At 39.7% G+C, this 16,261-nt stretch overlaps 1 protein-coding gene across 3 annotated transcripts; it reads right to left on the bottom strand.

Annotated features, from left to right (window-relative positions):
* Positions 1-1,917: 1,917 nt before the first annotated feature.
* On the bottom strand, positions 1,918-15,989 carry marveld2a (MARVEL domain containing 2a). 3 transcript variants are annotated; one of them, XM_084745379.1, is made up of 9 exons: positions 15,898-15,989; positions 13,017-13,078; positions 10,699-11,670; positions 9,140-9,360; positions 7,915-7,950; positions 7,580-7,743; positions 6,017-6,188; positions 4,240-4,290; positions 1,918-2,700 (listed from the first exon to the last, which is right to left on the bottom strand). In XM_084745379.1, exons 3-9 carry the CDS (start codon positions 11,651-11,653, stop codon positions 2,581-2,583), a joined length of 1,719 nt encoding a protein of 572 aa, XP_084601505.1. In that variant the 5' UTR covers positions 11,654-11,670; positions 13,017-13,078; positions 15,898-15,989; the 3' UTR covers positions 1,918-2,580. The 3 variants fall into 3 exon arrangements, with proteins under 3 accessions (XP_084601505.1, XP_084601506.1, XP_084601507.1); XM_084745380.1 differs by having other exon boundaries at positions 12,984-13,078; positions 15,898-15,979; XM_084745381.1 differs by lacking the exon at positions 7,915-7,950.
* Positions 15,990-16,261: the final 272 nt, after the last annotated feature.

Here is a 16,261-nt window from a genome sequence, read left to right as displayed (position 1 = left end):
TCTTCAACATTTTCTTTTCTCAAGATAACAGCTTTTTTTTAATTTATGAAATAAAAAACATAAATATGAAATTCTTAACTACAATAAATTGATTATTGATTACTCGTTAACTTCCATATAGCAAATGTGTGCTCCTGCATCATTTTGTTTTGTTTTTCATCAGTATGTTGTTGTTTTTATTGGCCCATTTGTGATCAGATCACCTGATTGGCTACTAAAATGCAGATGAAAGCTTTGGATATTAATTCAAATTATACTCAGTACTCAAAAGTAATTACATCTTATAATGCATACATTAAATCACGAACATAAATTAAATTATTTGTTTGCATGAATCAATAAATTTAGAGCAGAAATCACTAAATCATGAGCAAAAACCTTAGTTGTTTTTTTTCACCTCCCAGGCTCTGTAATAAATTATATTAAATTAAAATAAAATATACAGTAAAGTTTCAAACTTTTCCTTTAACTTCCAGTCAGTTTTCGTCTTTGCTCACTTTATTTTTCAACTCCTTTGCATTTTAAACTTGTCCTTCTGTTAGTTTCCAGACTCAAACACGGATACAAGTGTCATTTCAGGTGAATATGATTATTTTTACACCCAATTAATCTGACGATTATTTTGTTTATTAATACATGAATGGTTTGATCCATAAAATGTCAGGACAAAAAAAGAGATGAAAAGTATCCAGAACTAAAAGCAACATATTCACATCTCTTCCTTTGGTCCAGAAAAAGTCCAAAACCCAAAAATATAGAGTTTATAAAAACAAAGAAAAACAGCAAATCTTCACATTTGACGTTTTCCACGAAAGGTGATGGTTCCTTATTCATTTTTGTCCATAAACTCGCGGTTATTTAACTACCAGGTTCAGCTGATTTCATTTCCTTTTTCTCTGGAGTTTCTTTTAACTTGATTTTGCTGAGTTTGAACGCCCTGCTGTTCTTTATTCCCTTTTCAAGAAAAAGAAACCGTGGAAGAAAAAGACAAAGAAAAAGAAAGTCACAGTCAGTACATCAGCAGAACTGTATTCTGAGGACAGAAAGCACCAATTGATCACTTAAATTATGAAAGAATATGGACATTTACAGCAACATATTTACAATTACGCTTGAAAACATGAGAGGAATTCAGACCTTATGATATAACTTCCATTCAATCAGGAGGTCCAGTGTGTTTACAGAAGATAAAATGGAGATATTTAGACATTTAAGTAACTTTAAAGTACAAAATGTTTAATCTATGAAATGGTAGAACAGTGTTACAACATACACAACAAACAACATTTAAAATCTTACTACAGGTAATGCATATTTCCAGATTTAGACTTTTTATACATAAAAAAAGACACAGTGTGCAATTAAAACAATCCAAACAATCATCACAGCAGTTCGAGAAACGAGGAGAAGGTTTGTCCAGATAAGCAGCGGCTTTGAAATATAAGGAGACGAAGATGAAGAGTAGAAAGCTAATTACAGGTAAACTCTGACACTTTCTATTCTTCTCCCAGCTGACGACGTCTCCCACGTTCACATCTGATCCCAGAGTCATTAGTGAAATTAAGTGGTAAAGCCTCGACTACAATCACAGTCACAGTATCACAAACACACACATATATATGTTCAGGGTTTTTTTTTTTGCATATTCAGACCATTTTTAAAGAAACTGTTTGATATTTGGGGAAATTATTGTTTGTTGTGCTTTCTGGCGAAGAGGTAGAGGCGAAGCAGGAAACTGTTACCCTTTCACAATAAAATTCCTGATGATTAGTGTTAGTAGTTCGACCGCTGCGCTTTGAAAAACTCACAGGAAATCACAGCATCAACCAGACTTAGCAGGGCGTCCAGATTCGTGTGCAGCAGCTTTTGTTGCTCCTGTCACAACTGTTTTTTTTGGAACGTGTTGCAGGCATCAAATTCAGAATGAGTGTAGATTTACAAAAAAAAAACAATAAGTTGAGGTGATTTATGTTTTTGTTTGTTACTTGAGTAAAATTTTGAATGCAGGATTTTTACTTGTAACAGAGTATTTCTGCACACTGGTCACGCTGTTGGGGTGTTTTTGTGCAACATTATTTCTATTTCTAAGAAAACAGTCTTGTACATAACCCTCCCTACAAAGCTGAGTATCATTTCAACACTAGAAGAAGATAAAAGGTGTAAAGTGGTGAGTATTAGAGACTGACTTTGTTGGACCGATCCAGGCTAGCTGTTTCCCTTTGCCTCCAGTCTTTGTGCTATGCTAAGTTAAGTGGCTAATGGACGCTGATTTCTTATCTGAATCTCCACCAGAAAGCCAACAAGTGCATTTCCCAAAATGTTGAATTATTCCTTTAAGTAGTAAAAAACATTCCAGGCCTTTGCTTTTACTTTGTGGACTTTAAAAATGCAGATACACAAAACTGCTGACAGACGTTCAATCGCAGACGACCGCCGTGCAGATTTAAACCACACAGCAGGCTGGAAATCCCAGTCGTGCTCCTGTGGTCTTGACAGGGTTTCGCTCTCCAAGTTAAAAAGTCATTTTCCACCACCAGCAGCGCTCGTCTGTCAGTAATAGTTCTGTTTCTGGGGCGGAGTTTAGCTGTACCCGTCGTTCCACTCCATGACTTTGTCATATTCCTGGATCCTCTGTTTGATGTGCGACAGTTTGCTCTTCAGGTACTCGCAGCGCTCCTTCTTCTCCAGGAAAGTCGGGTCCTGACGTGAAACACAAACAGGAAATCAAGGTTTTATTTTTCAGACAAATGAGACGAAGCATCACCTTAAAGATTATTGCAGGTTTCTTATATGACTGTTACGCTTCAGGATTAAAGGTAGTTTGAGTTTTTTGAAGCGTCTCTATAACTGATGCAGGGAAATGTTCATGAAATGTAAGAAAGTAGCAAAAAATGTCCATCTCAGTTTCTCAAAGTCCATGGTGACGTCTTTAAATGTTGTTTTTTCAGTCCAAAGCCCAAAGATATTCAGTTTAATATGATAATAAAGATAGAAAAGCAGAAAATCTCCATATTTAGGAGGCTGAAAACAGCATTTTTGTATGAAACATTACTTTAACCACCTAATTATCAAAATAGTTTAATAGAATTCTTTTTTTTTTTTTTGCCACTTGCTCAGCCTGGTTTACCAGCCTGACACGGCATGTTACCCGCCCCGGGTGGAGCAGCCAGTCTTTGCTGTTGAGCCCTGAGATGGTGGTCAAGATGCCCCCAGTTTGGAGAAACAGCAGGAATACCAGTGTAGGAAGCTACATAAGATGCTGCTGTGGACAGGGTCAACAGTGCACACAGCAAGTCTACGCTATATTTAGAATATTTTCACGGCTTTACCTTGCTGTCAGACAGACTCTCTTCAAACCAACCAAACTCCTTAAAGAAAAACAGTAATTTTACCGCACAGAACACAGGAGTCGACGGTGTGTCACTGACTCAGTCAGCTAGTTTGTTTGTGTTACTGTGTGACTTTAGTACTTTAAACGGTTAGTTTGGATTCACTGAAGTCACACAATAACACAAACAAACTAACCGACTGAGGCAGCAGAAGGTCAGGAACTCCTGTGTTCTGCGAGGTAAAATTACTGATTTTTTCAATGGAGTTTGGTTGGTTTGGAGAGAGCAATATTTGTCTTATACAACTGTGGTTTCTTGACAGAAAAGTCTGTCTGACAGGAAGGTAAAGAGGTGAAAATATTCTAAATATTGCATACACATATATGATACACTATTTTAAAAAATCTTTTTCATACCGACTGGCATTGATGATGATGATGGTATTTATATCTGTAATTCAGATGTGATGATTAGGGTTTTGAGAGTCTGAAAATATTTAGTTTAAGTACCTTAAAAGTGCTTGACTTTTACGTTTTTAAGCTGAATTTATTGTAAATATGCAGTGACAACTACATGACATTAATTCTCATCATGTAAGGTCATGTTTTCTAGAAATCTGATCGATTTTCTTGCTTTTAGCCCTAAAAAAACAATTTCTCTGTTTTTTTTTTTTTTTTTAAATCAGCACCAGGGTTTATGTCTCTTTAACACTGAAGTATGATAGTAGTCATATTAAAAACTGTTTCTGATTCTATTATATCAAATTATTAAGGTTCTGTGTGGAGGATGTATGTATATTTATTGACACAATGAGCTCTGTGTCTTCAGAAAGGAAAGCAGAAAATCAACAGCACCTCTCGAACACAAACAAACATGAGCAGCAGAAAAAACAACAACACAACAGGCTCACATTTTTCTTCCTCTGGTATTCCTGAAGGATTCTGTTGATGCGATCGACCTCCTGCAAAAACAGAAAGAGACAGTGTTAAACTCAGGTCGATCCAGTATAACGCTGCAGTGATGCTGTAAATTCGGCCGTCTGAACGGCGCAGAGAAGGAATTTTTTTTTAGGGTGGAGGGGAAGTTCAGCAGGAAGCAGGAAGCACACACAGAGGAAGTTACCAGACAGGGAAATGAGGCATGTTTTAACAACAAAAAGACTGGGTGCAATTAGGCATGAAACTCCAGACGTGACATCAGTCTCTGTCCACAACGTTTCCTAAGCGTTCACATTAAAACCAAACAGCACAGAAACAGTCCAGTTCATCCCCTCAGTGGTTTTGGTGTGAGCTGCAGAGCTGTAGAGATACGAGCTGTAGAGATGTCCGACTTCTCTCCAGTTTAATGGGACTGGATGCACTCGGTTTGTGGTGCTCAAAGAGCCAGAAAAATACATTTGAAAAACTCAAAATCAGCGTCTCTTTCCAGAAATTATGACCTGGTTACTCAAGATAATCCTAATACTTTCTTTCTAGTAGAAAAGACAGTAATTCCTGTAGATTCTACTGCAGAAAGAAAGTAGTTCCCACATGAAACGGGTCAGGATTTCTGGAAAGAGAAACCACAAAGTGAGTCCATTTAGTTCCATTTTATTGGAAAGAAGGCAGACATCTCTACAAAAAATTTAGTATTTTTGATTTTTGGGGCGAAGCTGCGAGGAAGCTGTGTGAAACGTGTCTGTTAATGATGTCCGTTCCTGTTCATTTCGGTTTCAGTAGCTATACACCCATTAAAGTTGATGTGAAAAACAAGAGGCGTCCATCGTCCCCATGTCTCCCTCTACGCTGCTCAGCTTCAGGGTAAAGTTGTCCGCACGTCGGACGTGTCAGACGGCGTCGCACTTTCTCCACATGACAAACAGCGACGTGACCTTTTAAAACTGAACAGCAGAACACATTTTACATTTGACTTTGCTGCCTCTCTGGAGGAAATGTTCCCACACTGAGCTCCATTTTTGTTCTTCTCTTTGCTACTTTGCAAAGCCGTTAGCAGAGTGTGTGTGTATGCAAATTAAACTATAAACTGACGTGTGTAAATCAAATTATTATCCCCTCCTCTACACTTTTTTTAAATATTGAAAATATAATATAGGCGATGAGTATGGTATATTCAGATATTTAAAAAAGTGCTAATTTTAGTTCCTAGTGTGGGTCAAGCTACCAAAATACTGGATTCTACATTTCCCATAATGCAACATGTCTGCAGCTCTTGTTAAAGCCTCACTGCCTGATGAAAGCTCAGACCTTTCACTCTCCACAGTTTGACTTTATAACACAGACTTCCTCTTGTAAATGTGAAGTCTGAATGACGACTGATGACATTATGAAGGTTATTTTCTAGGACTGACGAGGAAGACGTTATACGGCTGTTCTCAGAGGCTGATTAGTCCTCCTAAGTGTGCCTTTAAATAAAACACATCTGAAAACAAAAGGCTAAAATACAAAACCTCACTTCAGAAATATCAAACGCATATTTAGGATAATGGGATTAAAATGGCTTTCATCAAGCTATAATTTAGTCTAGTGGAGAAATAAATCTGTGACTGAGGCAGAAAATAAGAGACACGTCATGATAAAAGGAGGAAATGAAGATGGAGTACAGACAGTTTGTAATTTAAGGTAATCATGTCTCATGTGCGACTGTAGATATTATTTTAAAAAGGCCAGGAGACGTGTGTGACCAATCACCATCTGGCTGGAGGGGTGCTGAGGCAGCGTGCGCATCATGGCGTCCATCTCGTCGAACTTCTTGAGGGTGAGCTGCACCTCCGAGTGGAGCTCTTTGTACTCGGCGTACTGGTCGTTGAACACGGCTCGGTACTGGTCCCGCTCCTCGTCCGACCGGATCGCCGGGTACTTACTGCAGGGAGGAGCGAGAGAACAAAACTTTATTGACACTGGAAAAGTAATTTTAAATTTAAATGTAATTTTAAAAAATGTCAAAAATCCACCAACTCCTTGCATGTAAATATTTGCTGGTTGTCTTTGGGTGTTTTCACACTGAACTGAAATAAGTTCGGGTTTATTTGGCCATTTCCTGCGGCTCATTTAAGCTTATTTGAAACAAACGGTTTTGCGTCTCGACCGTGATCTCAGTCTGCTGCTGGACTCTGGTTCATTTTGTGGTCTGAAAGCAAAGAGAGCAGCCACAGCATTTTATGATCCGTAAAAGATCAGGAGGCGCCCTCATAAGAAGAGATGCAAATATTTATGCAAATCCTTTGGTAACCAAGGTAACATGTATGACCATCAGAACGTGAGTGCAGGAATATTTAATCAGACAGTCAAAGCAGTTAAAACTGCAGTGTGCTTTTCTTGTATCCAACAATTTGTCTACAGAAAAGTTAATATCACTGTACAAGATGACTATTTTTCATCCTGTCATCATCTGTTGCTTCTGTCTGTCCAATCAGAAGAAACTCTCTGTATGACATCATGTCTGTTGTCTACTTTCAAAACCATCATTGAACAAAATCCTCAATTTGAATAAAGTGATCAAACAGATTAAATGAGTTTGTCTTTAATGAAAGTATATAATTCATGGTGGTGTGAGAGTGTTAATGCAGGTGTGAGCTTCTCTTTGTGTGCAACGATGAGAGAACAAACAGTTTTCTGACTGCTGTGAAGATTTTTTAAAGCTAATTGTCAACCAGTATGGACTGAAGCAGAATATTTTGTTTGATAAACATTTTGTGAATTTTGGAAAAGATTAAAGCTGCACAATATGGTTAAAAAAAAGTCACGTTGCAATTATTTTGACTGAAACTGCGACATACGATACAATTATCCAGTATGAACATTTTTACTGAAGAAAAAAAAAGATGAGACATTCGTTGGGGTCTGTACTTAATAAACATGTTTTCTTTCATCTGAGGAAGAAGATTTTTAGGCCGGAGCATCTCTGCAGCTTTACAGCGCCTCAACTGTGACGGCACTTTTCCCAAATTCTTCCTTTTTCAAAATATTGCAATTTCATTCTGCTTTTGCAATTTGGATATTGCACTAATTGCACAGCACTACAAAAGGTTATATCTATCTTTACAAATGTTTGGATCACACAATCCTACACTGCCATCACTTGGATCTAATTCTAAAAATAGGATAACACTAATAATAAATCGTACAGCCTGATCCTTATCTTTATCTTAAACTGTGCAGAAATACTGGGTTTAAACAAGCTGCGCAGGATTTGATTGCTGATTTAGAATTCAACTATTCTGTACAGTCGGTGGATTTTTTCGCAGCGCTTACGCGATGTAGTCGGGCAGAATGACGGGTTTTGGAATGTGTCCTGACGGTATCGTTCCCTGTAGAACCTTTGGTGGAACGGCTTTAGGAGCAGCCTGGATGGGAACCACTGAGGAGCCTTGGACCTGTTCTGGAGCTTTGGGTGCAGATTCTGAAACTGGAACCATCTGTAGAGACACAGAAGAACATAAACAACCACGTCAACTAAAGTGTGCAGACTGAGCTACAGAATAAAATAAAAAGAGAGACAACCCAAATACGGGTTTGTTACTGTTTATCCTGAACATAAAGAGCCTGTGTCATGATTTTTACATTGAACAGCTTGACAGGATATTTACCAAAGACTGTGCAGCTCTCATTTCAGAGGGATGCATCTGTGTGGACAAAACATACAATCCAGTTAACATGCAGCTAATGATGATTCAATATGAAAGGATTAGATTTGACATTCAGGGAAATACACATATTTGTTTTATTGCAGAGATTTAGATGAGAAGATCGATCTCACTCTCATGTCTGTCCCTTAAACATGAAGCTACAGGCAGGAGGACATTAGCTTAGCATTAAGACTGGGGACAAGAGGAGACAGCTACCCTGTCTCTGCAGGACTCAACAGTAACAGGTGGTTCACACTACATGATTGAGCTGTGTGTGTGTGTGTGTGTGTGCGTGTGCGTGGCGATGCCTGTTGGTTCGTATCCATATTAACAAGGTTAGAGCAACCACACCACTGGCATGTGCCACACTGCTAATGCACCTGTCACACGTCTGTCGATCATTTTCTCAATTATTCGATCAGCTGTTTGGTCCATAAAATATCAGAAAAGTCTTAAATATGTTGATTAGTGTTTCCCAAAGCCTAAAGTCGCGTCCTAATATGTCCTGTTTTGTCCACAACCCAAAATAAAGGAGTAAAGAAACCACAAAATACCATTACTCATCACTTATGACCCACTAGAAGTGTGTAGCAGTGGCCGTATCTGCAGAGATCCTGCCTTCTGCCTGCATATTCTTATTTTTTTCTTATTATTTTGCTGCTTGAGACGTTTCTCCAATGACAAACATTAGTATTTGACACTCTGATGCGTTTACGAACAGCTTGGCCAAATCCTCCTGACTACCTTTATATCAGAGAAGTTTTTCTTAAAAACAGTTGGTGATTAATCAACTAATCACTGCTCTAAGGAGAGTGTATCAATTTTCTCCTCTACTCTCGGCAAGAAAGCAAATAGCTTAGCTTATTTCTGTAAATGTTGGACAATTATGGCAGTATATGAAAAATACGACCAACAAACAAACATGGCACCAAAACAGGAGTTTCACATCGAGCGTCTCTTATAAACCAGCCCGTGTGCACAGTAGAATTCAGACTCCACCTCCTCAGTCCTCCAGCTGTACGCCTGTGTGCAAATCATCTGGTTTGTTGCATTAGTCTGTGTGGCTGAGCATGTTTGTGGCAACAACCTGTTTTTTAACTCATCGAAGTTAAGGACAGTGTTAGAATCCCGGGACGCCACCCTGCAAACAAAACAAACAAATAAATAAATGTGCCTGGGTTCTTACCGGCTGGCCGTAGTTCTCTCTGTATCTGCGAGCAGCTTCGTGTCTCCACAGCTTCAGACACACCATGGCTCCGATCAGATAAACAACCATGGTGACAAACAGGAAGATAATGGCAGCAGTCTGTCCTGCCTCCGTTCTGCAGAACGCTCCATTGATGCCGTTGTTGAAGACCGGGTAGGAGCAGAGCCCGCCGCGGGTCGTGTCCCGGACATAAACAATGCCTGGGAAACAAAAAGCAAACCTGCTGTCTTATAAAAGAATATATTTCCCCCTGATGTTGACATTCTCATCAAGTGTGAGGAGATTTAAAGGACATGATCACAATTTTTCAATCACTCTTCGTGTTAATTCTGGTCTGTAGATACCTGTTCCCAAATGAATGTCAGTGTTAGACATGAGGAAGAAAATGCACAGATCAAGGACGGTGGACGTCATCCCCCATCGTGTACACTTTTGGGGCTTTTGCAATTTAGATATTGCACTTGGCCATATTGCAGTTTCAGTAATATTTTGAAAAATTTTGCAGCCCTACATTCAGGTGTAGATTTTTGAGTTTTAGGCACACCTGAATGCACCATGACGTCCCTGTCTGAGTGTGTGTCAAACAGAAGCAGCATGTGAGTAAATTACGCCAAAACACAGCAGAAACTGTAACTAAGCATAGTTATTTATTAAATGACTATTTTGGTGCAAACATCTACAAGAGTGAGTCCAAGATTTGCTTGTTAAAGGGAAAATCTACCTGCATGTCTTAAAACAAGAACCCTGTGAAAGTGTTTATGTAAAGTTAGCTAACAGCTGCGTACATGAGATGACATTAATGCTAACAGACTGAGGCTAAAGCTAGCTTACATCTCAGCAAACATTGGTCAGATGGTGAAATACAGCAGGTATATCTACATGATAGATGACAGAAACACACTCATTAACGTTGGGAAAGGAAGTGCAGCGGACCTTGAAACGGATCACTCAGCCAGACAAGATGGACCGCGATCGCCACAGGAAGAGAGCCGGGATACGAGCTAAGCTTAACCTGGCTTAGACCCGAGACAGTGAGTCAGAGAGAGATGCATCGTTGTCGCCCCACTTTGATTCTTCATCAGCCCACATCCTCCTCCTCAAACCCCCACAGAACAAATGCAGATGCAGTGGGATCTAACAGGTTTGTCTGGAGGTAAAGTTACTGAGCCAGACATGCTAACATACGCAGACTGAGCAGCAGAGTTTAATCCATTCATCACGTGCCAAAATGACAAAAAAGACGCCACCTTGCAGACTTATGAAACGCAGAGTATCGCTCTCCTCAGAGCCTCCTGCACACCTTCAACATGGAGAGAAATGCAACGCTTGACAGACCTAGCTATGGCTGCTGACTGGACAGTTGCTGTTTGGGGGCGGGGCTTATTGAATCGACTGAAGCACCCTTAAAGTAAATAATTAAAGTAAATTATCTCAAAGCCTGGCCAAATAAAACTAAAACTAGTTTATCTGCATGGACTCGTGTCAACAGGGGTAATAAGTGTTTATGTAGTTTTATGCAGCTGCGTAATGTTTCCTACCTGCTGCCATGTAGAGCACCGCCAGCGCCAGGTTTATGGTGAACTCCGTCAGCGGCCACCAGGTGGAGTCCAGCAGGATGGTGCGGTAGTACATGGTCATCCCCAGGACCAACACTATCACAGTCACCAGCCAGGCCAGTCCCGCCACCACCAACACAAACGGGGTCTTGGGGCCGCTGTAGTAGGCTCCACCTGTGGCGGCGCCGTACGGTCCGTATCCTCCGTACGCTCCTCCAGGAGACGAGTATCCAAACATGTTGAACCACTCGTTGTCTTTGTGGATGTACGCGCAGACGCAGGCGAACACAGCCGCCCCCAGCAGCAGCTCCACGCAGCCCAGAATCCTCAGCAGCCCCGGCCACGACTTCATGTAGGCGTAGCGCTGATGGTACTCCTCCACCCGCTCGCTGTAGGTCAGACCTGTGCGGTAGGTGCGTCCCGACACGGACTCGCGGCCGTCGTGTAGCTCCAGAAGCTCCTTGCGTGAGTTGTAGCTGCCACCGGAGCCGCCATAAGGGTCGCGGTACGATCCAGGAACCGAGGGGGAGTGTGGGGGGGAGCAGCGCACCCCCTCGGTGGTGCTGTTGTTGTTGTTGTAGGAGGACGCAGACATGGACCAGGGCTTGTTGCTGCTGCGGTTACTCCCCCTGAAGAAGTTCTTCCACGAGTCGGGGATGAAGCGGTGCACCGGTTTAATGTCGAGGGCGGGGTCGAAGTCTCCGTTGTCCTCGCTGCCGCTGGGGTCGAACTCGGGTCCCACGGGAGGCTGGTCAGGCAGAGGCGGAGGAGGGAGGGGGTCTGCGCTCTGAGCGAGGCGAGCCGCCGCTCTCTGATCCCTCAGCGGCTGCAGGTCGTCGGAGTTCGTCCGAGGTAAAGAGCCCTGTGGTACCTGGTCATAGTGCGGCGGCTGGTGGACGCGCTCAGTGCGTCCGTAAGAGCCTCCTCCATAGGACATGAGGATGGTGATGGTCCCTGACAACACACACACACACACACACACACACAGAGACAAACACACACACTTATTCAGTACTTTTTAAATTTAGGGCTGCAACAAACAATTATATTCATGGTTAATTAATCTGCTGGTAAATTTCTTGGTTAATTGATTCGTTGTTTGGTCCATAAAATTTTGGGGCATTTTTGCTTTAACAATTAACATGTTGACAAGAGCTGCAAAGAGTAATCAAGTAATTAATTACTAAATTAATCGTCATCTATGTTGATAATCGAAAAATCTGTTTGAGTACTTTTTTTAGTAAAAAAAAAAAAGTCGAAATTCTTTTAAGTGTAAATATTGTCGGATTTTTTTTTTTGGGTCTTTGGGTTGTGAACAGGGCAAACTGATGGACATTTTCACTGTTCTGACATTTTATAGACCAAACAACTAATCAATATAATGATCAATGATGAAAATGATCATTAGTCGCACCCCTACAACTGACAGATCTTTTATCTTTTCATTCTCTATCAATCGACTTAAATTTAATGTTTTCTCAAATTAAGATTTAGCAGTAAATCCACTGTTAGCTCAATCTGCTTATTAATTCCTTGATTATCAATTTATTGTTTGGCCTTTAAAACAGCGCTATTTTTTTGAAAATTTCCTTATTTGTTTCACCAAACAGTCAAAAGAAAAACCCAAATATATTCAATTTATTATCATGCAAAACATAGAAAAGGCAGAAAACCCTCAGAAATGACAAGAAGGAACTCTGCAGGAACTTTACATTTTTGCTCGGAAAGCGACTAACAATTAGGCTGATCAATTATCAAAACTATTGCCAATTTCTGTTGAACAACTAATAAATTAAGCTTTCATTATATTACCATCAATCCAGACCATTAACAGAACTGAGAAGACACACAGAGAGGAAACATAAAGAGGAAGAAGCCAGAATTTTTTTTTTGATCATTCATGCAAGTGGTCGTAGCTAATAATTAAAGCTAACCCCGACCAGGTACCTGAGCTCACCAGAGAAAAAGCCCTCATCCTGAGTGAAGATCTTATCCCACCATCCTCCATGCAAGCTGAGTCAAAACTGCATTTTTGTGCTGCAACCAAACAACAAACTCCGCTCTCGTTCTTGTAATAACTCCTACACAAGTCAAGTATCCAGGGAAGCTCAACTTACCGCTGGTTGTCGTCGTTGTGTTTGTTGTTGTTGTTGTTGCAAACAGCACAAAAATACATTCTTGACAACCAGTCAGCCCTTAAAAAGCCCATTTCTTTAAGTGGACATGATCTGGAGAGGTAAAAAGTTAAATGAACTGAGCTTGAATACCTCTTTCACACGCAGTCACTCAACACGACTTACATGGGCTTGCAGGTCAGAATGCAAACCTGGTATGAACGTACAGAACAGAGCCGAGGAATCACCTGTGAAGACAGACAGAGAGGTGAACTGGAGGATCTAACGCAGATGTGATGTTAATGTTTCGGTCTGACCCTGCTGGCCTTTAACTTAAATAATGAGGAATAATACCTTCACAACTTCCTACAGTGGACTCTTCACTGACATCGCTTACACACACACTGAATAAAAGTAGAGTGAAACTTTGCAGCTGCAGCAAACAGTTATTTTCTTCAACAACTGATCTATCAATTACATGTTTTAGTTGCTCGATTATTTAGTCTGTAAAACATCCAAAAATGTCCATCACAAGATCCCAGACCCCTGAGTTACCAGTTTATTAGGTACACCTGGCTACAGTGAACGCAGTCTGAAACAACAGTCCTGCTTTACATGAAGATTATAATGTTCAGTTTTTGCTGAAAACGTATCAGAGGTGTTTTGATCATTTTGGAGGCTTCAGTTTGTGGCGTCCACACCTTTTTTATCAACGAGGGACGGCTTAACTAAAAGAAACACCTGTCGGTGTAATGCAATATAGTTTCAACAGAAACTGAACTTTATAAACTTCCTCAAGGGAAGATTTGTTGCAGGACTGTTTAAAGTTTGAACTATCTGTACTTAATAAACTGGCAACTGAGTGTGTTATTATCCTTTTAAAGTCTTAACAGAGAAATCATGAAAACTATAAAAAATATATAAACAAGTCCTGGAACATTCAAGAACAACTCAGGCAGCATCATGTAGAAAAGCAGCAACGTGTTTGGCATTTTTGCCTGACAAATGATTTGAAAAATGTTCATCAGCTGTGACTGAGGAGTCAAACAGCCACAGAAGTCACTTCTGTTCAAACAAGACTAACAGCTGAGATTTACTCCACTTCTCTCAACCAGCCGTGGAAAATATCTCATTTACTCAAGTTCTGTAACTCAGTATAATTTTGTGGTACCTGTCCTTCACTTTTTCTGCAACTTTATGCTTCTGCTTCACTACATTTCAGAGGGAAATACTGCATTTTTTACTCCATTACATTTTACAGATCAATACTTACCTGTTTCTCCTGGCTGATACCCAACAACATAACCAATAATTCTATGTTTTTGTATTTTAAAAAGAAGTAGTTTATTCACAACCAAGGGTAAGAAAGGCTCAGATGTAATTAAATCTAACTGACATCACTGTTACAACAAAAACAAAGAACAGTTCTGACTCTTCAGATGTTAATTTTGTTCAGTAATTAATATAAAAAAAAAAAATACTGCAAAATATACTTCATATCTTTTAGAGAGCATTTTGCCAGAGAATTCAAATTAAATTCTTTGACAATCTCTCAAATCAGATGTTATTACAGCTAATATTTCAGCCATAATTTTATTATTCGAATGACAATAAATAATATACATTTCCCATTATCAGATGAGTTTTGGCCCAGATATCTATCCCTAGAAATAAGACATCTTTAAGAGAAACAGGTGGGAGAAGCTGCAACCAGAGATGCATTTTTTGCCTAAAAAATAACTTAAAAGATTAACTTTCCGTTAATCATCGAACTGATTCATAAACTAATCTTTCCTCCTCTAGCTGATATTTATTCATCTCCAAACTCACATGTGCCATACTTAAGAACAGCTTTGTGGATCCTGTACTTTACTTTAATAATTGTATTTTCTGTTTACTCCGCTCCTGTCAGAGGAGGAAACATTTCACGGACACATACTGTTAAAAAAAACACACATAAGCTTATATAATACAACATATTGTTAAAGATTAAACCAGTGGTGTCCAACTTTAACGTCTTGTGACTCTGTAGATCTGTTTCATGCTGCTTGTCACATTTCAAAAAGACATTTCATTCAGGTTAAATAAATCTTGTATTTAGCTGGAAAACGTATCATGATAGTTGCACATCAGTCAATACTGATCATTATTGATCGAGTAGGTTGTGACTGACGACATGTTGTGTGCTCCAAGGTGTGAGTGATGACATGAGTAAAAATATTGTTTTTGATAATTACTGACTATTATGACTGATTAAGTAAAGGCAAATAACAGAACAGTCTGGTACTCACATATCACGATATAATAGAATATTGATAAATTGCAAAGGCCTATTTTTAGCCAAAAGAGGTAAAACTTTCACACAAAAAGCAAAGATTAAAGAAAATTAATTTGAAGTTGTTATCAAAGATAAAAAATCATCTCCATCTTGTGCAGCACTGAAATGCTATTCACACATCTTTGCATGAGTATTAACAACTACTGATACTTTAAGTACATTTTGATAAATAATACTCGAGTAGATAGCGATAGAGTATTTTCACATTATTGCATTAGTACTTTAACTTTCTGTCATCAGACCGAGTCAGACAGACTCTTATTATGGAGAATCTGTCTTTAATGATATAGAAGATCAGAAACATGTCAGCTGTGTTAAAATAACATGTTCAGTGTTTATTATAAAGTGTGTGTGAAGTGAAGGAGGCCTGATCACATGAAGTCAAACCTGTGAACCTTCAGCTGGCTCTCAGCCAGAAGGCTCGGTCAACAAACACTTTCATTTCACTCCGTGTTCACTCTTCATCGACCTCCGCGTGGTTTTATTCACCTAAAACACTTTTAAACTTCGTCCTGTTTCACTCTTTTTTTAAAAAAAACAAACTGCTAACGACACCACCGAGGTAAACTTCACCCGACGCGAACAAAACACCAACTTCACCGCTGACTTTACGACTTTAAAAGTTCACTTTTCTGATAACAAAACGGCTCCTAATCGATATCTGACTATCAGCACTGATCAATGCGTTAGTTTAAAGGATGTAAGTTCAGTCTGCAGCTCTCTTCTTACCTTGTTCTCTCTCCTTCCTCCTCCTCTTCTTCTTCTTCTCCTCTCATTTCAGTAACGTTAAACCACAGGTTTCCCTCGGAGCAGACCACGTGACCTGCCCATCCCTGTGACGTCACTCGCATGGAGGTGTTTGTGGGGGGAAAAAAAATGAAACGGTTGCGAGCAGCTGCACACCTGAGACCATAAACTGAAAGTGTGACTCGTTTACTCTGAGATCAGCAGGGTTATAAAGTAACTAAGTACATTTACTCAAGTAGGATACTGTGTTTAAGTACAGTTTTGAGGAACGTGTACCTATACGTTTGGATGAAAATATTGTGCTTTTTACTCCGTTACATTTATCTTTAGTTACTTTACAGATTTA

Source organism: Lutjanus erythropterus, chromosome 20, assembly GCF_056507025.1.
Source record: "Lutjanus erythropterus isolate fLutEry1 chromosome 20, fLutEry1.hap2, whole genome shotgun sequence".
Taxonomy (NCBI): Eukaryota; Metazoa; Chordata; class Actinopteri; order Lutjaniformes; family Lutjanidae; genus Lutjanus; species Lutjanus erythropterus.
This window is presented reverse-complemented; position numbering and strand designations above follow the sequence as displayed.

Bases quoted from the DNA above. Each gene is read 5' to 3' on its own strand.
- marveld2a (XM_084745379.1), bottom strand. From the start codon at position 11,653: ATGTCCTATGGAGGAGGCTCTTACGGACGCACTGAGCGCGTCCACCAG. The intron at 9,361-10,698 runs GTAGGAAACATT...TTTGTTTCCCAG, and splicing joins GGTGCTCTACATGGCAGCAG to GCATTGTTTATGTCCGGGAC. The intron at 4,291-6,016 runs GTGATTGGTCAC...CTGTTTTTGCAG, and splicing joins AGCACCCCTCCAGCCAGATG to GAGGTCGATCGCATCAACAG.